At 45.6% G+C, this 27907-nt stretch overlaps 1 protein-coding gene across 4 annotated transcripts in view; it reads right to left on the bottom strand.

Moving 5' to 3' along the window:
- Positions 1-27907, bottom strand: part of camta1a (calmodulin binding transcription activator 1a) — a 509355-nt gene that overhangs the window by 214367 nt on the left and 267081 nt on the right. For all 4 annotated transcript variants that reach the window (XM_066670611.1, XM_066670607.1, XM_066670608.1 and 1 more), the window contains exon 5: positions 9625-9760. In XM_066670611.1, the coding sequence (XP_066526708.1) occupies positions 9625-9760 (136 nt within the window). The remainder of the gene's footprint in view (positions 1-9624; positions 9761-27907) is intronic.

The raw sequence follows: 27907 nt of genomic DNA, 5'->3' as shown, positions 1-27907 counted from the left end.
CATGTCGGATATTTTCAACTGGATCCGGTCCACTATTTTGTCTCAATTCCAGGCCATAGGACGTTCTACTCCATTTAAGGTGGAATAGAAATTTCCGTAAGTGCCAGACTGTATCTCGTGTACTTTTAAAAAGGAACTCTCTGTAATGTGTTTATCTTGAAATACATCGCATTGCGATGCTTCACTGACCTGTAATAAAGAGGACAGAGGCTCTGTCATTGCTAGTCCAGGCTCAGCACTGCAGAAGCCGCACTATGTAACTTTTGGAGGAGTGTAGAAACCATGTCCAACCCACTGATTTCAGTAGTGTTGTAAAAGTGAATTACACTAGGGGAGCCCCAGGAGCTGAGAATTCATTGCCAAGAAGTGTAATACCATTTAAGTCTGTCTCTGACGTTACATCTACAAGGTGGACCAATGAGATTTGAGTGTGTAACAGAATCAACAGTGAGTGGACACACGTGTTTAAAAACTCTAGCAGCAACACACACTAACACACCACCACCACGTCAGTGTCACTACAGCACTGGGGATGATTTGTGTGGTGGTCCTGTGGGGGCCCTGACTTTTGAGAAAGGGATGAAATGCGGCAAACAAAGTATGCAGAGCAACAGACTGACTACAGTCTGTAATTGTAGCACTACAAAGAAGGCCAGGGGAAGGGGATGTCCTGTAATCAGCTGTGACCCAGATGGAGGCCGTCGTCTATCCCGCTTGTTGAATAATGGTACCTGTGCGGTGAGGGCCACCATGACCCCCATCGGAGCCACAAGTGGGAAATTAAATTATGAGTAAGTGAAGATAATGCCCAGTTTTTGGCAGCTTCTAATATCGCCCCACTTCTAAAAATGAGTCCCACCACCACAAAAATACAAAAAAGAAAAATCCCATGGCCGGATTGAGCGGCTGATAGCAGGAGCTGCCTGAAAGGCTTAGAACGATGGTGAGATTAAGAGCATGAGCGCAGAAACCTAATTACACTGGGCAGGGCTAAGCCTGAGATTCATACGGCAATGGCCAGAGCTCTTATACCAGCACGAGGCTTTTAATTAGCCAGGGTGAATCTGTAGGACGACTCTGGACTGAGATATGAACGCTGATCAGACCCTTTCGAGCAGGCACCGGGCCGTAAAGACTGGCCCTCTCACGACTGCAGAGTAAACCACTTAGAAGCAAAGCTCTGGCAGGACGTTTTCATTTCAAGCTGCAGGAGAATCGCAGGCCCTGGTATTGAGCAAGAAAACTCTCCTGTGTCGTACAACAGTGGAGTTTTTGATGTTCCTACTTTTGTAGCAGACATCACAAGGACAGACCTTGCCAAGGAACCCTACAGACATAAACGTGATTTGACAGCTCCTTCCTCTGTGCCTCTTTTTATCGACAACAGCCGAGAAGACTGGGTCACAACAGGACAACAGCCCTTCCCTGCCAAGTGTGACGCAGCCGAAAAAGCGACAGCGTACAGAGTTCCACAGCAATACGCATTATCGTCTCCACTGGGGGAACTGGGACGGGAAATCTGAGATCTGCTGCAACACATGGAAAAAGATAAAGGAACAAGTTAAAGGAACACTAGGTAACATTTGTTTTTTTCTTGGGGCTCCCCAGCGTAGTTCATTTTTACAGCACTGTACTGAAATCAACAGGGGAGGGCAAGGAAGGGGTGGTTTCCGATGTTACCTAGTGCAGTTTCTACAGCGCTGAGCATTGGCAGAGGTCAGTGAAACATCCCGATTTGATTGTAGAAGTCACGTGAAGCAGACGTCGGAGCAGATCGATCTCAGTCTCCATGTCCGAGGTAGAGGCACGGCTTTGGAGGGAAGGTATGAGGAGAAAAGTTGGCTTTGGTGCTCCTCCTTTTCTACTGGATGGTAATTTCACACTAGACTTGGAAGCAACGGGCTGGTGAGCGAGCGCCTGTTAAGTCAAAAGCTGTCATCCTCCCCTCCGCATCTCGCATCTGGCTGCACAAGCTGTTGCTATCGGCGACCGCATCTGCAGCCGAGCGGACGCACTCGGCACTCGGCTCTCGGCGGCATGTGGCGTATCACAAAATAATAACCATTTTCTAAACAATTACAGACAACAACGTCCCCCCAGAGGGAAGATGTGCTGATAATTGGAAATGAAAAGAGGCCTTCTCCAGACTGGATGAGTCGGCTAGCTGTTGCTTTCCATCCGCCCCGTGTTAGCCATGACACCGTAGACGCACAGCAATAAATACCACCGCCCTGCTGTAATCACCCGCCGCAATGGTGTCCACTCGATTACAGCATTAGCAACAAGCGTTTTGACATTTGTCTTCATTATTATCAATGAAGAGAGACGATTGAGCTGCAGGTACGCTCCATTAGCTCGGCTGGTCGCGCACTTGCACGCTTGATATGGCGCATTAGATGGATTCAACATGAGCTAACATGTCAGGACTGAAGAGGACAGGGTGATTGTTTTGTGAGGGGAGGGAGGGAGGGAGGGAAGGACGGAGCAGGAGAAATGCTCAGAGGCCAGTATTGGCAGAGAGAGAGAGAGAGAGACAGAAAGACTGCATCTAAATAAGAAAGCTTATTGCAATCTGTATAATTACCACAGGGTAATGAAATAACTCACCAGCCCTGCCACCTTCACTTAAGAGAAATCGATGTGTGTTTGGGAGTTTATTAGAGCACTGAAGTAGTGAAGCTGGGGGGAAGGGAAGGGAAGGGAAGGGGGTCTGGGCAAGGCTTGAATAACCTGCATTAGCATCTAATCAAGAGAGGAGTGAGGGTTAAACCCACTGCCTGCCCCTGTATTTAAAGGAGAAAGTACTGTTTAAAAAAAAAAAAAAATCTACCAACTCACAAACCGTGTTTTATGGACTGCCTGAGTTTGAAAACTTGGGATAAAACAAGTCGCATTGATTTTGTGCTGTTCCTGACATCAGGTACTGGGACTTTAAAACTGTCCAATCACAGCGCCGGACCCGCGTTTATGTGAGAGCACAAAGACCAAGTTAAATGGAGCACAGAGGAATGAGCCCTGGTTACAGAATAAACAACAACAGAGAAGAAAAATGGCTAAAATACAGAGCGACTGCTACTTACTCCTGGGCACTCACGGTTAACTGAGCTGCGTGTGGCTCATTCTTATTTAAAGGAACAGGTGCCAAAAGTGGTTCTTCTGAACAGGGCTCTGTGACGCGTTCTTCTCACGCACTCATCCTGTCATGTCTGTTTTCCCTGCCATGTGCTCTCTCAGCACATGGCTCTGTGTGTTGTTGTCCATGTCTCCGCCCTTGTCCCGCCTTTGTTCCGCCTCCTTGTCCGCCGTCCTCGTTATCTGTTTCAGGTGTGTCTTGTCTATTCACGTATTTAAGCTCCCTAGTGTCTTTTCCGTGTATCGGTCATTTGTGTTGTTTCTTTCCCAGTCAAGTCGTTTCGTTGTCTTTCCAAGTCATGTCGTGTTTCTTTGTTTTGTGTTGTTCCATTTCCTAGTCGTGTTCTCAATTCCTAATTAGTTGTTCCTTATTTTGTTTCCTCGTTTCATGTTGTTGTTTCTAGTCCTTTCAGTTATTCAGTCGTTGTGTTTGCCTTCAAGTTTGTTTGTGTTTGTTTTGTTATATTAAAGTATATGTGTTTTAGCAAGTGGGTCCGCCTCCGTCAGTCCACCCTCCGTGAGTCCCTGACAGTTCTCCAATCGACCAGGTTCTATATGCTTTTTGGTAGCTGGTACCTAGCTGTTTTTCCACCAGCACAGCTCCCTCATCTCTAATAGTAAACACAAGCTTTGGAAACCACACCAGCAGCAGTGGTAACAGTACAATTGATTTATTCATCGAGTGTATTCATGTGCCGCTGTTGATGCTTTTTGGGAATGAACAAGCTCCACTCCTCAGTTCAGGCAGAGCCAGAGCGCGTTCTCGTTCCTTGTTGCACCATCCAGCTCTCGCTGGATTCTTTTGTCAGCCACTGATCCAAGGCAAGTTTGAACCTCTTCAAAAGACCATTGCGTGACTTTACGAGCTGCCATTTTGAGTCGGATATAAGCAAATTTGAACTCTACTGTAGCTTGGAGATTAACAAAGGTTTAGTTTGTGCTGTGAGTCTGCATTTCGACACATCTCTGTGACCATCTGTGACCAGAGCTCTGCAAGGTTTACAGTCAGTACCTGGCTCGCTTGGAACTACAGGAATTACCAGGAACCCAAACTGTTTAAAGGAAAAACAAGAAAATCAGAGTCAACTCAACTCAGCTTGAGTAAAATAGCATGCGGTGGAACAACGCCATTAGTCAGGTGAAGAACCCTGTTGTGGTGTTTGATCCTTGTGGCATTTTGACCAACGCTTGTCATAGAACTGTGTTCACTCGCGGACAAGGGGTAGAACGCGTCCCCTTTAATTACATTCAGTCAGGTGCCGCGTCCCACAGATGATGGCGTTCACATTTAGGCTAATATCAAGTTCCGAGGTGCAACGAACAGCACAATTTCAAAGACATTAAAAGTCACCCACGGCTTTAGTTTTCACCTTCTGTGCCATCGAACTTGAAAGAGCATTCCATCGGAAGAATCGCAATCTGCTGATCCCCCAAAAGTCAGGCAATTTCCAGGGCAAGCACGAGAAGGATGAAATCAGCTCCCTCCGAAGTATGACACCTCTAACTTTTCCATTTTTCAGCACTTTTTTCCCGGACGCTTATTCCCTGAATCCACATGTCGGATTGATGGCCCCTAAAAAGCCAGGTAATGGAAAGACAAATCAGCTATCCTTGTGAGAGGCCGCTTATCCAGGAATCATTAGGCATACAGATGAGGCAGCGCTGGCCAGTGTCTCATGGGTGGCTGCTTCCCTGACATGGCCTCTGCAGGTGGGGTCAGAGGAGGGGAGAGCTTCTGGTTGGGGTAGTGTGGGGGGATGGGGAGTGACGGACATGCCTTTCTCGGCTGTCCCAGGTGCATTGTGGGAAGGAAGGAGGATGGAGTGAGGGGAGGAAAGCGCTCATTTATTTAGCCGTCTGCCCGCCTCACCTGGAGTGATGGGGAGCCGTCAGCGAGGCAGGCTGCTATTTCACGGCCTGTTAAGCGCTAATGCTGGAACATGTCCCGCGTTCCAATTTTAGGCAACAGGGAGCATTACTGTTGGGCTCAAGGTTCGGCCAGGCTCCGAACAGGTAAGGGAGCAGGCAGAAGGCGAGCGAGGGAGGGAGAGAGAGAGAGACAGAGAAAGAGGGATCCAGCCAGAGAGACATCCAGCAGATGCAAGAACCATCTTTACACGGACTGCTGAGCCAGCAGCAGCAACCCACCCGTCCCTCCCTGCATGGCTGGGACTGGACAGGGGTGTGCCAAACTGACCATGCATCACTGCCTCACAACACACACACCTACACACAACTACTCCGCTGGGTCCCTGGTTCCACGTGCTTTTCCCCTTGACTCTGGACTCTGCAAAGATTATTTTCATCCATCAAATAATGGCTCAACATACTTAGAGGAGAGTGCTAACTGCCACATCGTCTAATAGACACAAATGTAGGCTAGCATTGCTAGGGGAATGGTAGGAGAAGGAGGACTACACCAGCAGTTGGACGATTTTAGCTGCCATGCTCAAGCACTGGTGTCAGTAAATGAGTAAAAAAATTAAAAAAAAAACTTGCTCAGTCTGGGATGCTAGGCTCTCTCTTTCTCTCTCTGCTCATGGCAGAGGATTCTGGAGTAGTTTCAGACAACGAAGAAAACTCCAAACATTTGAAATCAAGAACTAGGTGGGTAATATTGACATGTTTTTGCTGTTACTTATCACTTAAGGTGGATTTAAGGTGGAAACTCGGGAGACGGCAAAATGCGTTACTGAAGGTGCTACAAAACTAAATAACTTCATTTACAAATACGTTTCTGTGGTCATTCAAACAGTGAAAAATTAAACGTAACTTCAGCCACGTACCAACAACAGTCGTTACATTCCGTCAGACACAATGTACAGCAACATTTCGAAAACAAACCAGAGGGAACTGCATTTCCCCACAACCATAGACATTCCTATTAATGTCCATACTCTCGGAATAGTCATTTACTATATTTACTATTGTCTCCCAAAATGCTGGCAGTGCTTGGCAATGAGGAGTCAAGTCCTCAGGACCCCACCCGCTGAAATCTAAGGGTACGCAAAAATGAAACTGGACGATAAACGTTGGTAAAGTGATATTAGAGTATACGCTGTTGTTAGGATAAGAGCAAAAGACGATGTTTATACCGTTGTTTTAGCAACTACAGTTTTACCTGAATACTCCAGTTCATTTCACAGATGAAAGATGCATCACTCCAATTCACAATGGAAATCGATTCCAATCTGTAGTGGATCAATTCTTTCATCCATACTGAAAAGGCCACTGAACGGGTCACCTCGTCTTAAGTAAGTCCAGCACAGCCAGAGACAAAGTGCTCAGCGAGAGTGAGTGCTGAAGGTTAAGGTCAAAGCATTTATTTGCGTTCCTCAGTAAACAGGCCTGAGGAAGACTGATAGGGCAGGGTTATTATCCCAGAGAACGCAGCGCTGATTGATCGTCCACTACTCATGGGGAAAGGAGCGAGGGCACCCTGAGTGGCCACTGCCACTATCGCAGCAACACTTGCAGTGGGCTGGCGCTGCAGGAGAGTTCATTCATCAGTACAGCACACTGATCTGACCTGCTCGTTATGCACCGCACATGCTGCCTCTGTCATTTCAGCAGTGGTCTCTTCATGCAGGTCATGCTGGGAGGTGGGGGGGGGCAGAGCTCCGGGAGCCTGCTGCTGGCTGAGAGCACTTGTCAGGAATGGCTGTCATGGAGCATCCACCGCACCTGTTGTGACCGTCTTCTCAGTGATGGTATTTCTTGAAGCCATGTGCTGAGTCATTATAAACTGAAGCCATTTGCTGAGTCATCCTATGTATCACATTAACCCTGAATGTGTCTGCTCACCGGTTTAACCCTAAAGTCTTCTGCTTTGTCACTTTAACTCTGAAGTCATCTGCTGAGTCACTTTAGCTAAGAAATTGTGAGCTTAGTCGCTTTATTTGCCAAAGATGTCTGCATACTTATTTTAACTTGGCTAAGTCATTTTAACTCTGAGTCAGCATCATGAGTCACTTTCTGCCGAGTTAATTTAACAAACAAAGCCACATGCTGAGTCACTTTAACTACAGACAGTGATTCACTTCACCCCGGTTCACATTAACTGAGTCATTTTAGCCCTAGGTAGTTGGCCAAGTCACCTTTACTTTGAGTCATCAGCTGAGTTACATTAACCCTGGAATAATCTGCTAAGTCACTTTAACCCAAGATGTCATCTGCTGGGAGACTTTGATTCCTAAAGTCACCTTCCGAGTCACTTCAATCCTAAACAAATCTGCTGAGTCATTTTAACCTGAAGTAATATGCTTCACTTTAACCCTCACCATTCTGTTGAATCATGTTAACTCTGCCAATGTCTGCTGAGTCACTTTAACTGCCAGAGCAACATGCGTCAGCGTAACTATGAATTTTTGTGTTGTGACACAATGCCGTCTGCAGAGTCCCTTTAACTCCTGAAGCAGTCTACTGAGTCACTTTGTCTCCTGAGTCACTTTATCTGCTAAGACGCTACCTGCTGAAAACATCTACCAAGTCACTTCAACTGAAGTCATCCACTGAGACACTTCACACACTGAAGCACTCTGCTGAGTCACTTTATCTCCTGAAACAGTATGCTGAGTTACTCCAACCACTGAAGTAGCCTGTCAAGTCACTATCTAAGACACTTTGATGAGTCACTTTAACCACTGAAGAGTCAGGAGTCAGAACTGAAGCACTCTGCTGAGTCATTTTACCCAGACATAGTCTGCTGAGTCACTTTGTCTCCTAAAGCAGTCTGCTGAGTTACTTTCTGCTGAAGCCACCTACCTAGTCACTTTAACTGAAGTCATCTACTGAGTCACTTTAACCCTTGGATCCACTTCATCATCTCAATGCAATTTACGTATGCAAAGCTGCTCCCACTCACTTTGCTAAACACAAACATATGGAGCCATGTACCAGGGGTAAGCCTGCCAGACAATGCCTTGTGTTCTAGAGGACACTGTTGACACGAGAGAGAGAGAGAGAGAGAGAGAGAGAGAGAGAGAGAGAGAGAGAGAGAGAGAGAGAGAGAGAGAGAGAGAGAGAGAGAGAGAGAGAGAGCACTTCTCTAATTCACCAGCTCTTCAGATGAATTCAGTTTCACTCCACTGCTATTAGCAGACCTGTGTCTGAGAGGCTAGAGATGACATCACTGAGCCCATTGAGAGCTGGGGAGAGGGAACAGGTGGCAAAGAGCTGCTGAGTATTTGTTTACCATATTTTAATGAAATGCTACCTTTTTATCACTGTGTACATTTTGTATTTATAATATTCCAGACACATATTACACATTCCCCCAGAAACAATACCACTGCTCTGTTTAGAAAGTCACTTAAGGTGAACATTAGGATGTTTGTTGTACTTTTTGAGGGTACACTCATGCGGTTTGTACCTTCAGCAACACTTTGCACCTGTGCACCCTTTCTTAGCCAGTGCTCCAACAAGGAGGCCTTAGGTTGTATCCCGTTTCACCCCATGGCCACAACACTATAGCTCTGCCTCTCCATTCCAAGTTCGTAAGCTCTGATATCACTGCAGACTGCCTCGGAAGCGCTGCTCTTTGTTGTGTGCTGATGATGTATCAGGCTCTCGAATGGCCGTCCTGTTTCGAAGGGGAAGGTTTTAAACACTACACCTTGTAACTCAGTCCCAAGAGGCAAAATAACACTCAAAAACAAGGGGTAGGGGTAACATTAAGAAATAGGATTCACCTTTAGTCTCCTCTGCTTTCATGAAATTCACTTCCTGTCTTCACTCTGGGCACAAATTCCGAGCTCACCACCAGGCCCTAACTGACCTAAAAATAAGCCATGGTTTTAAGCGAAAGCCACTCCATGTTGTGCGTTTCTTTCTGTACTGCAGTGTGATGTCATCAAGAAGCTCAACGCAGCCCCCTGCTGCACAGCCCCCCAGTCAATCTGCCCACACTCTTCACAAACAACATGAAAGGACGGGAGCACTGGCCTCTGAAAGAAAAGAGCAAGGCCTTGGCCCTGAGAGCCAGCCTCTTGTTTGTGTGTGTGTGTCTGGAAGGTGGAGTGTGTGTACGTGGGAGAGCAAAGGGTGCAGAGATAAATCACCGGCGGCACACACACACACACGGTGGGGTTGGGCCGGGGCAGCGCAGGGGCCTGCAGTCTACCTGTGGCGGCGGCTTGCAGCATGGGGGGAAGATTAATGCTGCCTCTCTGGAGCAAAGGTAACATCCAGAGCTTAATAAGGTACAAACAATTGCTTCCATTTTGTTTGCTACCAAGGGAAAACTAAAATTGTGCTGCTGAGGTGTATTTTTTATCATGTGGCAGGGGCCGTGAGTGTGTGTGTGTGTGTGTGTGTGTGTGTGTGTGTGTGAGACATTTGTAAAGGTCCTGTAAAACCAAAGGTGCTCATCCAATCCATTGAGACCCAAGCTTGGTAAGAAAGGAGACACATCTCAGTGAATGCTGCAAGGTGACACTGACCCAACATGTGGTCAGCCAGTCTGAGACATGGTTCAGGAGACGTGTTCCCTACCTCAACGCCCTGCACTTTCAGCTTCATGTGATCCTCCCGCGTGGTCTTGCCATCTTTCCTCTTCTTCCAGCAGTAGCCGTCCTTCCGGTACTTCACCTTTTTCCTGTTGTACAGTATCATCGACCCATTCTGTGGCCTAGACCGCATGCAAAAGGTGGGGGGTGAGGGGGGTACAAGAGGAGGGGGGGGTGGAGGGGGAGGACAAAAAAGCAGAGTCAGAGTCTTGTCATACTTATTTACCAACCAAATTTACAGGTAAATATAATATAAAAAAATGTTCAACCAACCAACAAAAAAATATAATAAAATAAAGTAAAATAAATTAATAAAAAAATTCAATAACCCAATCATCAATCAAACTACAAAGCTGTATATCAGATATTTAACTCCTTTCAACGACAGAGAAAAGTACACAGTGTCAGCGATGGACACAAATCTTCTGAAAAACAAATTGCTGGCCACTTACAGTGCCCTCTTGTGGACAACCTTCAGTCTGCTAAACACGAGTGTGTGAGTGAATGGTTTTATAAGTCGTGTCCATGAGATACATCACTTCTAACTAAGAACCTGTGTGCATTAGAGGTCTGCATGGGCTTGATTTTTAGTACCCATACCCGCCAGCTCCTACCACACGTTATACATATATCACAGTACTATGGGAGTGTAGGGGGATGGCCTTATCATATGTTTTTTTTTTTTTTTCTTTTTTCTAAGAACATACAAAATATAAACAGTTGACCCAAAGCTGGGGTTATTCCAACTGTAATTTAAACTGGACCTCTGGTGAGTTAGAAATTCTAAATTAGAACCACAGCAGTCTTAGCACAGCTCGGTTGCTTAAGGATTTCACTAGTTACATCACCTCTTTTTGGGTAAAGTTTGACTCCGTAAACTGGAGCTACCGTTTTTTTTTCCCCATATATATGTATTTGGTTTCTGTAAATATGAAGTTACAAGAGGAAAGGAAAAAAATAGTAGGAACACAATGAGGAATAGAAAGAAGTGAATAATAACAATAATAATAATAAACTAAGAAGAAGAGGAAGAAGGAAAAGAAGAAAAAGAAGATAGAGAATTTTTAGTCAAAGCCAGAGCTGCGGGACTCATTTTAAAGAAGCACGGAGAGGCCGACACAAGGCTAATAGAGTCAGTAATGCACCAGTGGCTAAGATGACATGGTCCCTTTATGGCATGTTGTGCATCGGTATGCACAGTTTGACAATGAACAAAGCAACCTTCAGCATAAATTTACAACACTGAGCCCCATCTGCTGAAAGAAAAGCTCAGCGAGTGGCGTTTGTGCTGCTGTGAATATCACATATAAATCAGACGAGACCAGCGGAGACCAACCGGAGACAAAAGAATTACAGTGTTGACCAGCAGAGACCAGAGGAGAGCAACAGAGACCAGCAAAGTACATGACCAGATGAGATACAAACACAAAAGACCAGAATAAAGCTGAGAATAAAGGAGAACAAAATGCAGATAACTAGTGGTGACTAGGGGAAAAGAGAGGAGAACAGAAGACAGCAGAAGAGAAGAGAAGAGAAGAGAAGAGAAGAGAAGAGAAGAGAAGAGAAGAGAAGAGAAGAGAAGAGAAGAGAAGAGATAATAACAGAAGACAACAAAGGAAAATCAAGAGAGAACAGAGGAGACCAAATAAGAAGAAATGATACCAAGAGAGACAAGTTAATATTAGGGGAGACATGGGGAGAACAGAGGAGGTCAAAAGAGAAGAAGAGTTTAAAAAACGCACAAGGAGACCAGAGGACACTAAGGGAGATCAGAGGAAAGTATGGGGAGACTTGAAGAGAAAATGGGAGAACAGAGGAGAGAAGAAGATAAGACATAAGAACATGGGAGAGCAAAGGACACCAGAAAAGAACAGATGAGAACAATACATACAAACAAAAGCCAGAAAACGCAAGAGGAGACCATAGGAGATGAAGGGAGACTAGAGGAGACTACAGGATGCTACAGGTCAGACTCAGGGGAACTCAGGGGAGACCAGTGGAAAGCAGAGGAGCTCAGGAGAGACCATAAGAGAGCAGAGGACCTCAGGGGAGACCAGTGGAGAGCAGAGGAGACCATTGGAGAACAGAGGACCTCTGGGGAGACCAATGGAGAGCAGAGGACCTCAGGACAGACCAGTGGAGAACAGAGGAGCTCAGGGAAGACCAGTGGAGAGCAGAGGAGCTCAGGAAAGACCAGTGGAGAGCAGAGGACCTCAGGGGAGACCAGTAGAAAACAGATGAGCTCAGGAAAGACCAGTGGAGAGCAGAATAACTCAAGGGAGACCAGTGGAGAGCAGAGGAGCTCAGGAGAGACCAGTGGAAAACAGAGAAGCTCAGGAAAGACCAGTGGAGAGCAGAAGAACTCAAGGGAGACCAGTCGAGAGCAGAAGAGCTCAGGAGAGACCAGTGGAAAACAGAGGAGCTCAGGGGAGACCATGCTTCTTCTGAAACATGTGAAGCCCCCTTTCTCCACTTTTACAGCTGTCAATCTAAATACACACCTCTGTAATGTCTTTGTGTTTCGGCACTATGTCCTCCATCCAAACACTGTCCAGAGGCACAGCAGCGTCCCGAGGGTCACAGCACAGGCTCAAATGGCTTCATTATAAACATGTTATAAATATGATATCAATGATAATAAACAGTGATTTAAAGCCTTTGAAGTGATCCCAAACTTCTGAGCATTAACATACTCTCTCACTCTCTCTCTGTCTGATGCACACACACACACACACACACACACACACACATGGTGCTGCTACAGCTGACAGGTTCTGGCTCAGTCCCAAGGGGTGGGGGGTTGGGGGGGCAGCAGCTTGGTTTGCATGCCCACTTGGTCCCCAAGGGGGGTGTGGGGAGAGAGAGAGAGAGAGAGAGAGAGAGAGAGAGAGAGAGAGAGAGAGAGAGAGAGAGAGAGGTGGAGGGAGAGTAAGTCTCAGTGGTATGGGCAGCTGCTCTTAGTCGCCTGTTATCCAGGCCAGGGATGGCCTCAAGTTCCACTGTCAGCAACTGAACCGTGTCTTAAACCCACACACACTATCCTCTGAGCTCTCTCTCGCTCACACACACACACACACACACACACACACACACAAACAAACAGAGCTGCGTGCAAAAGTTTGGGTGCCACTGCTCCAGCGATGCTCTGTTGATTGTCTAATTGAGGAGATGTCCACGTCCTCTACAGAGGACACTGTGCGATTAACATTATTTCAGGTGAGAAATAGAACAGTAACATTAAGTTCACTGAAAGTTCCAGGTCCCTGCAGAGCACATGTGAATGTTTCACTTAACGTCACATGACCAGGGGTGCCCAATGTTTCCCCACGCCGCTGCATGGACCCCTCAGGTCCGTCCCCGTCCCCCGGCGTCGTTCTCATGTTGATTTTATCATTTTCCTACACTTTTTTCCCCCTCCGCAGCGCCACATGCATCAATTTCCCAGCACAGCTCAAGGGGACCCAGCATTTGTTTATTTTTGTGATTGCTCATCAATCATGGGACAGGGAGGGTCTCGGGGGCTGATGCACAAGGGGGTCCCTGCAGTCGCACTCTGTGGCCCTTAACTGCACCTTTTAATTAGAGATGCCACTCAAAAACTCTTGCCATCCTCTATTCTCTCTCTCTCTCTCTCTCTCTCTCTCATTCCAACCCACCAGGAACTTCTCCCGGTGACCCCCTCCTCATTTCACTACCTTCACCTCTCTCTTTCATCTCCTGCTCTGTCATCCAGTCCCTGTGCCACTATCCTGATCCTCCTCCTCTTCCTCACTCTGCTCCCTGGGTTTAGCTTTAGGTTTTCTGAGGCCCTGTCCACATTCATTCAATCATTCATTCATTGCCTGTAACCACTTATACAGTTCAGGGTCGCTTTGGGTCCAGAGCCTACCTGGAATCATTGGGCGCAAGGTATGAACACACCCAGGAGGGGGCGCCAGTCCTTCACAGGGTGCCACACACTATATTCACACCTACGGACACTTTTGAGTCGCCAATCCACCTACCAGCATGTGTTTTTGGACTGTGGGAGGAAACCGGAGCACCCGGAGGAAACCCATGCGGACACAGGGAGAACACACCAACTCCTCACAGACAGTCACCCGGAGTAGGACTTTAGAACTGTGTGACTGTGACACTCCACCTGCTGCACCAGGGCTGTCCCCTGTTCATATGGATCATGTGGATGAGGACAACTGATATTTTCGGAAATGCTGATGTCACACAATGTGCCTGTCTCTGGCTGAAACACAAACCATTCCTCGCTCCCCAAAGGGTGAATTATATAAGTCATTAAACTATAATGTACACACAGACGCACTAGATTTCAGATTTCTACAGATGAATAATTATAAAGGATGCTGTATTAGATTCAGTCATTTCATGTGTGCACTACACATGTATTTTTCATGCCTCATGGTGTTTTGATGTCTCACTACTGGAATGTCAGGATAATACAATATGTGTCAGGGCTGACATGCTTTCATTTTGTAAAGATATGTAAATTACACCTAATAATACCAGTCTAGTTGGTGTTTATAAATGCTTGGCCATACAGTGTGTATAGCAGAGCCAAAATCAGTAGTTCACCCGCCTCAGCTGAGGTCTGCTTTTGTAGATTTCACCAAACTGTTCTTATAAAGCAGACCTTTCCATCAGACAACAGCAAAGATGGCTCTGAGTCATCTAATCCTCCGAGCAGCTTGTGGAATTGAGGTGACGCTCTGGTGTCAAAGGCCTCCACACCTTGTTTGTCAACAGCCTGCTTTCTCCTCCAGAGCGTGGAGATATGATAGTGTTACTAAAGCTGGCTCACACCTGCCTCAGAGGCACTGCAGAACTTTAAAAACATAATAGATTCCCGAGGTACAGGGTAGTTCTGCATATTCTCATGGAGACAGAACAGTAAACGTCGAGGGATCACACACCACACAACTTCAGTGTGATTCAGTGTGTGTTCAGTACTGTTCAGCAACAAGTTTGAAGTCAGCTGAGGTCCTAAGTGAGAGGAACTCTTGGTAGGTTCCTGGGTTTGACGTTGTGGTCAGCATGGTCAGTACATACTACAGAGAGGCTACACCGCTCGGAGGCAGAAGCTTGGCCTCTTCTTAGAATCTCCATTCCACCCTCCGTCGAGCAGCAGTGGAGGTTCAGTTCCTGTTTGCACACATGCTGTGTTTACTTCTCTCTTCATTTTCATTGGCTATCAACAGGACCCACAGAGACTTGACTCATTGACCAGTGTACACTAGATTCTATCCAGAACCGAGCTGGAAAAATCAGGCATGACTGATATACTCAGAATGCTGTCTTGTTTCTACTCTTGGATTCTCTGTTCTTGACTGTAAGAGTCTATGGGTTATTGAAGTGCACTATATACATTTATTATTATTATTATTTATTTATTTATTTTTACATTAATTAATTTTCATTTCCTGCAACAGTTTTCTCCTGTTTATGTCATTTAACCCGGAATCACTAGGCAGGAACACACCCAGAACAGGGTATAACAGGATGTAACAGTAGATAAACCAGGACTCTATTTGTTTGTCTGTCTCTGGCTCTAGCTCTGATATCATCCGCAGTGACGATGGAATCATTGGTATCATTGGTTCCTATCAAAACGTGAAAGTTTTCTCTGAACCACAGTTGTTTTAGTGTAAAAGAGCAGTCTGTTACCTGGACACAGTCTTAAACCTAAAATCATATTTTTAAATATTTACATCATATTTACGACATTTGGCAGATGCTCTAATCTAGTGCGATGTTTTATCATATTACTACAATACCAGAGTGAAAATATTAGCAGAGCTGGACCATCCTATATGCTCACCATGTATAGTGCATAGGGCCTTGCCAATTAGCAAAGGCCCCATCGTCTCAAGTTAGGGAGAGTTTGTGTATCATCAGAAGATGAAGAGAAACTCTCCTTCAGGAAATTAAAAGAGGAAAAAAAGACACCACAATACTGAGGTAAACCCATGACTTTTCTTCTCGAGGTTGAACTGTTAATAAAAAATAGTCTACGAACCTAGCCACTTGACTATATTTAGAGGTGACCTTAAAAGCCTCGCAGCTTCACAGTATCATGAACCAAACTTTGAAGCAGTGAAAAAAGTGAAACGTGAACATACACTGATGTTTTCATACTGTCTAGTACTCGTTTAAATCTCCCCAAACCCAGCAGTACGGTCTAAAAGTTCCTTACTATTTCATACCACTTGAAAAAATGACATTCCAAGTTATTTCTAAGTGCTAAGTTGAGTTCTTTGAAGATTCAATTCCACCTTAAATGCACATTAAAACCGGCATATCTGAAGTTTTTGTTAAACACCTTAAACAGTGAAGCTACAGGTACCTGGACCAAACTACTGCATATTTTAAGGTGGCACAAAGCTGCAGGCTGGTGAATAAACAGCTACGTTTACTTCATTTTCTTCTATTCCACCTTAAGGGCTGCAACTGTTATAGAAAACGCCTCATTTTGTTCTGTATATGGCTGGGTGTTTCTTCGTAAGCCAAAAAAGGACGGAGAGTCAGGTGCAAATGATCACATTTTGGGTCAGAGCTCAGGTCGGATGGCCCTTGGAAAGTCTGGACCAGCTCTGAGTATTAATACAATTATGCTACAACAATGCAGTATACTATAATACTAGTAATAGTATAGTAACAGTCATTCAATTAAACTTATCAGCAGGATACATATTCATACACTGGAGTCATGAGAGGAGTGCTGCCCTCTCCCAGGACTAAACGTGACTGATGAATCTGAAATGGAGAGCTGCTTCACACACACACACACACACACACACACACACACACACACACACACACACACACACACAAAGAAGAGAGAAAGAAAAGTTCTGGCGGCGGTGGGTCTTCACGTCAGCGGCTGATGATTATCAGCTCCGGCCTTCACTCTGCAGCGGAGCTCGTCCAGGAGTGGAGAAATCCTTCATTCAGCGAAGGTAACTGCATTCTCTTCTTAAGTTCATTCACTTCAGATGAGTCGAGTGGGGGGGGTGGAGAGGGGGGGTGGTGTTCGAGGCCATGGCTGTGTGGTATTGAGAAGAAAACCGCAGAAAAGGAGCCATGACAACCAGCCGCTCGGCTTTAAACCCTCAAATGTGACGGCTTTACCAAAGGCTGCTTCGTTCTGCTGAGCCTCACACGAGTGTTTTTACAGGAGACCCCCCCCCTTCCCACAAACCCCCCCAGAATCCATCAGCGCTGGGGCTGGTTTGATTTAATAAAGGATGGAGTGGATAAAGCAGGTATCAGGAGATGACTGTATACACCGGGTGTGCTCCAGGAGAGCACTGGATGAGGTTCAGTGTTTAAGAAACACATTACATTACAATGGAAGGCTTATTTATTACCTATGCCTACTTTAATGTTGGTGTCCTTAATGAATACATATGTACTGCGCAGATAAATAGCTTCCTATATATTGTCTTGCAGAGATATGGTAACACACACACACACACACACACACACACACAAAATCAATTCTTGAATAATTGTCTAGATATTATTGTAAGAAGTGTTGAAACAAACCTCAAGGATACAAGATGTGTTTGTGAATTAGAAGACAGAGAAAGAGAGAGAGAGAGAGAGAGAGAGAGAGAGAGAGAGAGAGAGAGAGAGAGAGAGAGAGAGAGAGAGAGAGAGAAGCCTCGCTCTTTCCACACAAAGCCAGGGCTTTTTGATTAATGCCACACTTGCTGTTTTTCTCTGCTTCTCTGCCTGGCTGAGTAAAGAGAGAGAGAGAGAGAGAGAGAGAGAGAGAGAGAGAGAGAGAGAGAGAGAGAGAGAGAGAGAGAGAGAGAGAGAGAGAGTAGATGAAAAGAACAGAAGAAGCTGTTGCAGATGGAGGTGAGGTGAGATGGTGGCTGATGGAGAGCGAGTACATCCCATTATCAATTACCCCTCATGCCTGTTAGACAGCATGTTTCACAAACACACACACTCACTCACACACTCACACACACATGAGCACACTGAAGCACTGGTGTGTACCAACTTTATCAGCAGCTTTGACACACCAATGCCAACAGCTCACTCAGTTCTCAGTGAGAAACACACACATAACACTCTCACGCCCACTGTCCCAGCGTGAACACTGCAGAACACACAGGGGTAGAAACACCAAGGCAATCAGACACATCAAGATTTCAGAGTTTCTTCAACAGCTTTATGCATCTTTATCAAGGTTCATTTGATACCACAAGGCTCAAACACGACAGCATCCTTACACCTCTGTCTAAACAGTCCTGTCCAGAATGACCGGTTTCAGTGCCTGTTCTTTTAAACGAGAACGAGCCACAACTCATTCTCACGTTCCCTTTCTTCTCTGTTCTCGTTTCCTCCCTATGTAATCAATGCGCTTATTTCACCACACTTCTGTTTGTTTGCTCCATTTCTGCTAGTATTTGCACTCTCACATAAACACGGATCCAGCGCTGTGATTGGAGAGGCTCAGATGAGGAGGCGTGGCAGTTATAAAGTGTCTGCACATAAAACTCAGCACAAAATCAAAACATCTCATTTTAGGTTTTCAGACTTAGGCAGTACATACAAAACCAATGGTATTGTTTCATAGTTTTAGGGATTGTGGAGTCCTAATTAAAAATAAATTATGGATGAATGTATCAAACTCATGTGTAGCATCGTAATAGGATGCCACTCTTGCAACAAGATAGTTCATGAAATGTGTTAGGTCTTTGATATTCCATGATTAACTGTGAGTGGTATGATAGAAAAGTGCAAGTTTTTAGGAACCACAGTAACTCAGCCACAAAGTGACCAACCACATACAGGTTCACAGCTGGCATTAACATAAAAAATTGATGGCTGGGAACTGCATGGGATGGCTTTCCACAGCCGAGCAGCCGCATGCCAGCCTTACATCATCAAGTGCGGTGGACATCTCAGATGGAGTGGTGTAAAGCACTTCACTACTTGTTTCTGGAGCATTGAAAGTGTGCTCTGTGAGTGACTAATCACATTTCTCTATCTGGCAGTTACCAAAGGACATTACCTGCCTGATTGTATTATGCCAACTGTGAAGTTTAGTGGAGGACGAATGATGTTCCAATGAAGGGAAAACATAATGCTTCAGCATACCAAGACATTTCAAACAATTGTATGCTTTGGGGAAGGCTATATTGTGTTGCAGCATGACTGTGCCCCTGTGCACAAAGCAAGGTCTATAACAGCATAGCTGGCTGAGTTTGGTTTAGAAGAATTTTACTGATCTCTCTCATATGATCTCTCTTATGTACAATAATTAGGTCTGTATCCCAGCGCAGTATCTGTATTTCTTTCCGCTGTCTGCGTCTGCATACTGTGCAGATGATGATTTATATATAAGCAGCGAATTGACTGACCAGGCAGTCATCAGGAAGTGCCTGTGCAAAAACTACTTTAAATGTAAATCTGCCACAGGCATGGGATTGAGATTCATCACCCACATGGCCAAATCTGACACCGCTGCCCCCTCCTCTGTTATTCCATGCCAAAACAGTGCCATCTGGACCCTCTGTAGCCCACCGCTAACTAGGGCTGTGACCATTCTGTGTTTATTAAGTTGAATAATTCATCGCTGATGTGGGTTGTGGGCAAAAGTTGATGCACTGAAGCAGCAGTTGTATAAAACAAAAGTGCTCTATAATACTCGGGCATGTAAACACACCACTCAGAAACACAGTGACAGATGAGGATGAGACTTTAATGAAATTGTTTATAGAGGAAAAGCAGTCTGGTTTATTTATAAACCAACGAGCTGTAATTGTTGTAATGGTGATACGCAGCATGTGCAAAACCCAGAGTGAAAAACTGCAGTTCACTATTGGACACATAGGGGGCGATATAGCTTCTATTTATTGGATTCAGCAAAACGGAACAAATGGAATGTTTAGTGAGGACCAGTACATTAGGGGAAAAAAAACACCTGGAGGAATAATGTTTTTATTATTAATAAATAAAACTGTAAAATTGATTTTATTTTAAGAGTAACATTTATGAAAATAGTTTTGTTATTTATTGTGTCATCTATGGATCAGGATACAACACCCCACAGATCTGCTGAATGTGTCCAGATGTATTTAATAAAACACCAAGTTCCAGGAGAGGTCAGAGATGAATTTTCATGTTCAAATATATATTGCTATATTTCTATGTTTGCATGAATAACATACTGAATAATAATTAATAACTCTAATATACACCAGTCGGCCAAAACCTTAAGCTGACTGCCCTGTAGTTACAATCAGTGCCCATTCTCTCAGCTCCACCTACCACACAGGAGCACTTTGTAGTTCTAAAATTACAGACTGTGGTCTGTGTGTTGCTCCCCATACTTCATTACCTCACTTTCACCATTCATTCATTATCTGTAAGCACTTATCCAATTCAGGGTCGCGGTGGGTCCAGAGCCTACCTGGAATGGTAGGAATACACCCTGGAGGGGGCGCCAGTCCTTCACAGGGCAACACATACACAAACATTCGCTCACACACTCACACCTACGGACACTTTTGATCCACCAATCCACCTACCAACGTGTGTTTTTTTGGACTGTGGAGGAAACCGGAGCACCCGGAGGAAACCCACGCAGACACAGGGAGAACACACCAACTCCTCACAGACAGTCACCCGGAGCTGGAATCGAACCCACAACCTCCAGGCCCCTGGCCCCTGGAGCTGTGTGACTGCGACACTACCTGCTGTACCACCGTGTCGCCCCACTTTCACCATGTTCTACAAAATTCAGGAGAAAATTCAGGAGTTTGTGTTGTGTTGGTATCAGTGGATCAGACACAGCAGTGTTGCTTGGGTTTTTATAGCTCTCAGTGTCACTGCGGACTGAAAACGGTCCACCATCCAATAAAATCCAGCCGACAGCCAACACAAACTGTGCAGTGACAGTTGAGCTACTGCCTCTGACTTTACATCTACAAGGTACGTCTAATAGAGAGGACAGTGAGTGGACACAGTGTTTTCAGTCCTCAGCAGCACTGCTGTGTCAGATCCACCTGTACCAGCGCGACACACACTAAACACACCACCACGTCTATACAAGTTATGTCTCACAGGATTCATGGGTGTATGTGAATGTATTTCTATTTTAAAAGCCCACTAACAAGGTGTGTATCCGCAGCCACAAGTGCGTACCAGCATATGCGGACCCTCTCCAGTCCTGCTGGAGAAAAAAAAAACAAATAAATTAAAAATGAAAAAAAAAAAAAACATCCAGGTGGCTCCTCAGGAAGCTGCCTGAAAGAACGCCAAGACCGTGTGAAGTGGCACCAAGGCGAAGGGCCGCTAAATATTCAAATTCTCATTTGCTTTATGCATGTTTGTTTCTCACTCATAGATTCAATGTCTTTACAATTACCAGTGCAATTATAAAGTTTATAAATGGTTTATTACATGCTTATTAATTAGACTGTATACATTTATAATCATTTGTAACACGGAGGTAGAAAGGAATATAGTGAAAGTTGTCAGAGAATGTGAATTGAATCATTTCACATGTTAATCTAAGCACCACATTATCACTGATATATTAAAAGACATTCTGTTGGGGGATAATTCATTAAATGGTTCACTTTATTACAAATATGTGCTGAAGCCAACAAGCTTAATGTCGACTGAGGGAGTAGACAAATTAAGGTCAGTATTCTCCAGTGTAGATGGATGTTGGTTCACTATTTGGCAAAAGACAGGTCACCGTTGCCCTTCCTATTTACGTGTTATAACGAATTATTAATGACTATTAATAAAGAGATTTGAAACCATTTATAACCTTTATAAAGATATGGACCGTGGTCTTAAACACTGTAAAACCTTCTGAGTGGGTGTGCCCAAACTTTTGACTGGCACCAAAGCCCCCAATCACAGGCTGTAATGTATGTAATGGATTCTGAATTCAGCGCATGGCATGCTGTGGTCAGTTTGAAACAGAGCTGAGGCTCAGTGTCTGCTGACCCCTCAAACTGGTCAGTTAGATACACCTCCATCTCCCTCTCTCTCTCTCTCTACTTGTCTGTCTCTTTATCTCACTGCCTCTGCCTCTATGTCTTCCTCACCCACTCCCTCTATCTCCCTCTCCCTCCCTCCTCTCTCTCTATCTGGATCTCTCTCAGTGTGTACTGCGTGCCTGAGAACTGACGCCCTTCCAGCAGAAAACAGATGTTCCCGGCGCGGTTATCTCGATGGGGAAAAAAGCAGAGACAATTTAAAAGAATATAAATAACGCTGCTACATGTGGCGTCTGGCCCTTGTAGACCAGGGTGGGGCGGTATTGGAGGGGGGTGGGGGTGGTTCTTATCTCAACAGCGCCAGGCTTGGCTCTGGCTGACAAGTGTCAGCGATGGGACGAGTGATACCCAGCCCCTCGCTCAAAGCTGGGACAGTGAAAGAGTAATGGACGACCTGGACCAAGCCCAGTGACTTCACCCAAAGAAACCCACTGTTTTAAATCTAGCTCAGGCCACTGTGTGTCCCGGCCCATTCCTCTATCAATTCTTCCACTACAGAGCTAGGGCCCGGGGTTCTGAACCGCTCTGGCTGCTCTTAGCTAGGTTTAATTAAAGCTTTTGAAGAGCAGGCAAGCGTGTGTGTGTGTGTGTGTATATATATATACCATGACAGGGGTGGTCTCTGAGCACGGCTCGGCAGGTCGTGGCTGTACATACACGTTTGTTTTCATTAATTTTTCAGGTCCTGACACTGTAGTAAAATCAGGGGGCGGGGCTAACGATCCCCATTAGATAAACACAGCTTAAAGCTACAGGACACAACCCTCAGACCATAAAGAGCAGCGGACCAATCAAATCAAATCAAGTCACGTTAAGTGTGGGTGAGGAGTAGTGGGTGGTGTCCTACCCTCCACAAAAAGTTACACAGTGCAGTTTCTGCAGCGCTAAGCATGGAGTAGCAACAACAGAGGTTAGATTCTCTCTGTTGTAGGTCAGTGAAGTATAACAGTGATTTTGAAGCTGTAATTTCAGGGTAAAAATGCTACCTATTGTACCTTTAAAGGACACTTTTATATTTATTTATTTATTTACAGACACAATCTTGGTCTATTTTGGACTCGATGTTGCCCCTTGACTCAATCTCATCCTGCCATAGAGAGAGAGAGAAAGACACACACAGAGAGAGAGAGAGAGAGAGAGAGAGAGAGAGAGAGAGAGAGAGAGAGAGAGAGAGAGTGTGTGTTAGGGGTGCTAGACACCAATCATGAGTCAGCACCTCCCGGTGGAAGCTAAACCCACTCTTTTCAAACACATCTCACAGACATCACAACAATATTATATATATACATGTGTGGTGTGTGTGTGTGTGTGTGTGGTGTGTGTGAGCGTGCGCACTGAGTGTGCCAGACAGAAAACAACGCTAGGTTTTAAAGAGCAATCAATCATTTCCTCTATGTTCTGAAACATCCATTACACTGACACCTAGTGGCCTGACGTATTAAAGATACAGTTCTAAAATTTTCAACATGGCCACCTCCACATGGGGGGACCCGCTCTATGGGCCCTAAAGTGGCATAAACCTGAGGATTCAAAACGATTTGACTGTTTATTTCATAAAAGCTTTAAATCACAGTGAATAAATATATATTGTTTACCAGTGTTTTGGGTGGAAAAGGTGACTTACGGCTCCTTTAAAGTGAATATCTACACTAGGCCTAATGCAAAGCATGTCAGCATGTTTTCTCCTGCTCTTATAAAATGCATGGCGTATCTCTGCTGATACGTCTCGGGATGTATGTAGTGTTTGCTAATTTTAAGGAGCTGTGACAGAGCGCACTCCCCTGGCTTGCCTGGGCTTCAGATCGCTGCTGGGATTATTGTAAACGAGCTCCGTCTCCTCAGCTTTGCGCCACCGTCTTCCCCCTTCTGTGTTTGCCTTCTGATTTCTTGGATACTCCATGCTTTCACTAGAGAAAGTCGAGACTCACGTGGGTGTGAGGGAATTGCTCGCTCTCTAATTTCACATAGCAGCTCCTCTGAAACCCTGCAACCAGTGTGAGACTCCATTAACAAACACTGAGAATAGTCACCAACATAGCCCTGTGTCCACAGACGAGCTGCTGTCTCTGACTTTACATATACAAGATGGACCAATGAGGCAGGTGTGTCTAACAACGTGGACAGTGAATGGCCACAGTGTTTAAAAACTCCTGCAGCACTGCTGTGTCTGATCCACTCGTACCAGCACAACACACACTAATGCCACTTTTCCACTGCTCTGCTCTTTTGCTTTTCCATCAGGCACATCTGGTACCTGGTCCATCGTGGTATGGTCACAATGACCACACACTCACTTCCCTACTGCTAAGAAGAAGGCGGAGCTGTATATTAAGCTCCACCTACAAGCACACTAATTGGATCACAAGCCTTTACATTTGGCTCACTGCCAGTGAAACTGATTAAAGGAGCTCTAGGCAGTATTTTTACCTTAGAATTACAGCAGCAAAATCACTGTGCTCTAGTAGGAGGACAGAGCCTCTGTCACTGCAACTCTGGGCTCCAGCATTGCAGAAACTGCACTATGTCATGTCAGAGGGCAGCAGTGTTATCTGAGAGAGAGGGTGTAGGCGGGGGGGGGGGGGGGGGGGCAAGGACAAAGAGGCCTCCAATCAGAGCAGGTGCCAGCCTGGTGTTTATAGATCACCTGGGCACTGCCTTCACTCGCTCATCCTCAGCTGTCAACCACACTTCATCCCTCCATCCTTCCATCCCTCCATCCTGCCAGCCTTGGCTCCATCGATCCCTGCCTCTCCATACGCAGCCAATGCAGCCAGCTATCGACTGCCTTATGATTCATTCACAATGCAATTCTGCAGGGTAAGATACACCGGAAAACAGACAGCAGAGAGAGAGAGAGAGGGAGAGAGAGAGAGAGAGGAGAGAGAGAGAGAGAGAGAGAGAGAGAGAGAGAGAGAGAGAGAGAGAGAGAGAGAGAGAGAGAGAGAGATGAAACAATGGCTAAAAGAGAAAAGGAAAGACAAAGCAAAAAGAAAAAAAGTCATGAGAAAAATAAATAAAGAAAAAAAACAGCTAAAACAGACAGAGGAGGAGGAAGAGGGAGCAAGAAAGAAAGAGACAAGAGAAGGAATAAAAAGTTGAGGAAAAAAGGAACAAAGAAAGAAAGAAAGAAAGAAAAGAAAGAAAGAAAGTACTAAAGAAAAATAAATATGAAAGAAAAAGGAAAGAGAAAAATTAATAAAAAAGTTTAGAGAAAGAAAAAGAAAAGTCAAAACAAACAAAAATAAAAAGAAGGCAAATAAATAAATGTAATGAAAAAGAGTGAGAAGAAAGAAAGAATGAAAATTAGAAGAAAGGCAAGAGAAAAAGAAAAAATGAGTGGAAAAAAAAGCAGTTAAAACAAGTAAAAAGGGGACAGAGAGAGAGAGGGAGAGAGACAGACAGACAGAGAGAGAGAGGGAGAGAGACAGACAGACAGAGAGAGAGAGGAGAGAGACAGACAGACAGAGAGAGAGAGGGAGAGAGACAGACAGACAGAGAGAGAGAGGGAGAGAGAGGAGAGAGAGAGAGAGAGAGAGAGGAGAGAGAAAGAGAGAGAGGTATAGGTGCTATGTAAGGGTCCCGGGTGGAGGGTCATATGGTGCAGCTGTAGTTGAGCTGTAGCTCTCTCTGGGTGGTGAAGTGCATCAAAGAGTCTTTTGCACCTTTTCACCTGCCAATCACAGCCCCTCATAGCCCCCTCACAGCCAGCCCACCGGAGCAGCACAGAAGCAACACAGGGCTAATTGGAGCCCAGGGAGCACAGCTTGTCCAGCACTGTCTCACATTTCACACTCTCTCTCACACACACACACACAGGTGGACAAACACATAGACTGAGCTTTGTGTAAACTAGTGTACTAGGTGAGTGAGCGCTAAGCGCTGGACAGAGTGGACTCTCGGCTGAGTCCATTACTCTTCCTGTAGTGTGTCTGTAGACCGGTCCACTGAGGCAGGCCACATGAGAGCATGGGAGGGCCTGGCGGTGCAGGAGAAAACAGACAACTAACAGATGAAGGGCCTCCTGGTGGAGCTGCACAAGTAGGCACTGTGGGGGAGAGACATAGCAGGTGTAACAGGCAGAGAGGCCTCCTGGTGGAGCTGCACAAAGGGCATTATGATACAGAACTATAGCGACCTAACAGCCAGAGGGTCTCCTGGTGGGGCTGAGTAAAAGGGCCCGGCAGAGAAGAAGAAACAACGCAGTCTAACAGACACAGGGCCTCCCGGTGGAGCTGAGTGTGAGGGCCTGGATAGGAGGAAAAACAGCAGCCTAAGAGGTACAGGGCCTCATGGTGGAGCTGCGTGAGGAGGGGTCGGTGATGGATGAAAACAGCAACCTAAGAGTAAGTGGGCAATACACGAGGGGGGCTACCCTACGATAAAAATAATCACAGCAACCGGGCAGAGGGTCTCTTCACGGAGCTGAGGGAGAGGGAGCTATAGGCAGAGGCCTCAGGGCCTGGTAGTGCAGGTGAAAGACTGCTGCCTAACAGGAAGATTCTTAATCTGATCTATGTATACATATATAAAATGCCTCTTTTTTCACTGTGAGAACATATGCATGAGAGTTTGCAGAATAGCTAGTGTAGTAGGGATGTGTTCATATGCCCATTAAGTACGTATATATATATATATACACACACACACACACACACACACACAGCAGCTCCTGCAGCTAACTGTCAAACATCCCATCAATAACCTCTATCAATAACCCTCCACTGACAGTAAAATCAACACCTAACAGGAGCCTGGTTTCAGGGCCGGCTAACAGAGCTAAATTAGGATATCCAGCCTCCCTCCTCAGTGTCAATCACCGAAGACTCCCACACGGCTTTTCCACAGATTAATCACCCACAATCCTCTCTGCTCTGCTCCGCCACTGGCCCATTGCATCCTTCCAGAGCTCTCAAAAAACAAAGCAGCCAGTGAGGGAATCTCTCTCACTCTCTCACTCTCTCTCTCTCTCTCTCTCTCTCTCTCTCTCTCTCTTTCTCTCTCCAGTCTTAACCCAGAAGCACAGAATAAGAAAATTCAGCAGCTCTCCTGAGCAGCTGGAGAAATACAGCAGCCTAATGGATAGAGGGCCTCCTGGTGCAGCTGCACGAGGGGGCCTTAATGAACAGACAGCTATAACAAGTGGGAGGGATGTAGAAAGGAGAGACTGTGTGTGTGTGTGTGTGTGTGTGTGTGTGTGTGTGTGTGTGTATCTAAGTATGTGTGTGCAGGCATGTGTGTGTGTGTGTGTGTGTGTGTGTGTTTGTGTGTGTGAGGAGGATTGCAAACCCCCTCTTTAATGACAGTTATTATACACCACATGGCCAAAGGTTTGTGGACAAATGTCACTGCAGTGTATAGGGCCTGTTTATGTTGTGGAAAGGGTCTTACACTGGCTATGCAGCTGGACAAATAGATGACCTTGAGTGACCCCTGGGCCTAGAGGCTTTGGATGATAAGGGGTGACCCTCCTGCTCGTCGGAGCTCTGTCTGGGAAAGGTAAGCAGCTGAAGGACGGTAATAGAGAGTTTTAGGATGAAATCTTGAAGCTGTGGAATTAAACGTCTTTTTTTGGCTGACATTTAGCCCCTGCACTCCACCTGCCATCAGCCACTCAGACGCACCAGGGGGAATGCCAATCCACACTGCTGCCGCTCTCTCAGAGCGACGGTGTGTTTGTCTGAGCCTGTGTGTGTATGTGTGTGTGTGTGTGTGTGTGTAGGGCGAGGCACAGTTTAAGAGGGAAAACCTGTCACTCATTTGCCTCTGGAGGGAGACGAGATGAGACACAGAGAGAGAGAGAGAGAAAGAGAGAGAGAGAAGAGTCAGAGCATCAGGGAGAAAAAGAAGTCGAGAGAAAAAAGAGCTAATGAGGGTAAGAGTGCAGTACCCCGTTCTCAAGTAGGGGGAGACGCAGTTAAAATGAGGTAGTGGCCTGGACACTTTAAGACCGCCATTAAACTTTCCCCTCGCCGCGTTTACGAGTGCCTTTGTGTGTCGGCCGAGAGGAAGAGCCTCGTAAAAGCCCCAGCTTTTGTCTTGTTGCGATCGATTTATTCCCCTTCGTTAGCGCCCAAAGCCCCGCCTGCTTACGATGTCCTGGAAGGCGGGCTGTAATTACAGGACGCTTCTGCTTTTATTGACACAACTTTGCTGTTTTAATTAGGCTTTATTGGTCGTGGAAAGGCACAGGAGCGAGAAACAATGTCACAGAAATAGTCAATGGAA

The sequence above is a fragment of the Hoplias malabaricus genome, chromosome 5 (assembly GCF_029633855.1).
Source record: "Hoplias malabaricus isolate fHopMal1 chromosome 5, fHopMal1.hap1, whole genome shotgun sequence".
Lineage (NCBI taxonomy): Eukaryota > Metazoa > Chordata > Actinopteri > Characiformes > Erythrinidae > Hoplias > Hoplias malabaricus.
The sequence above is the reverse complement of the archived record's forward strand: the minus strand, read 5'-3'. Positions and strand labels throughout refer to the sequence as shown.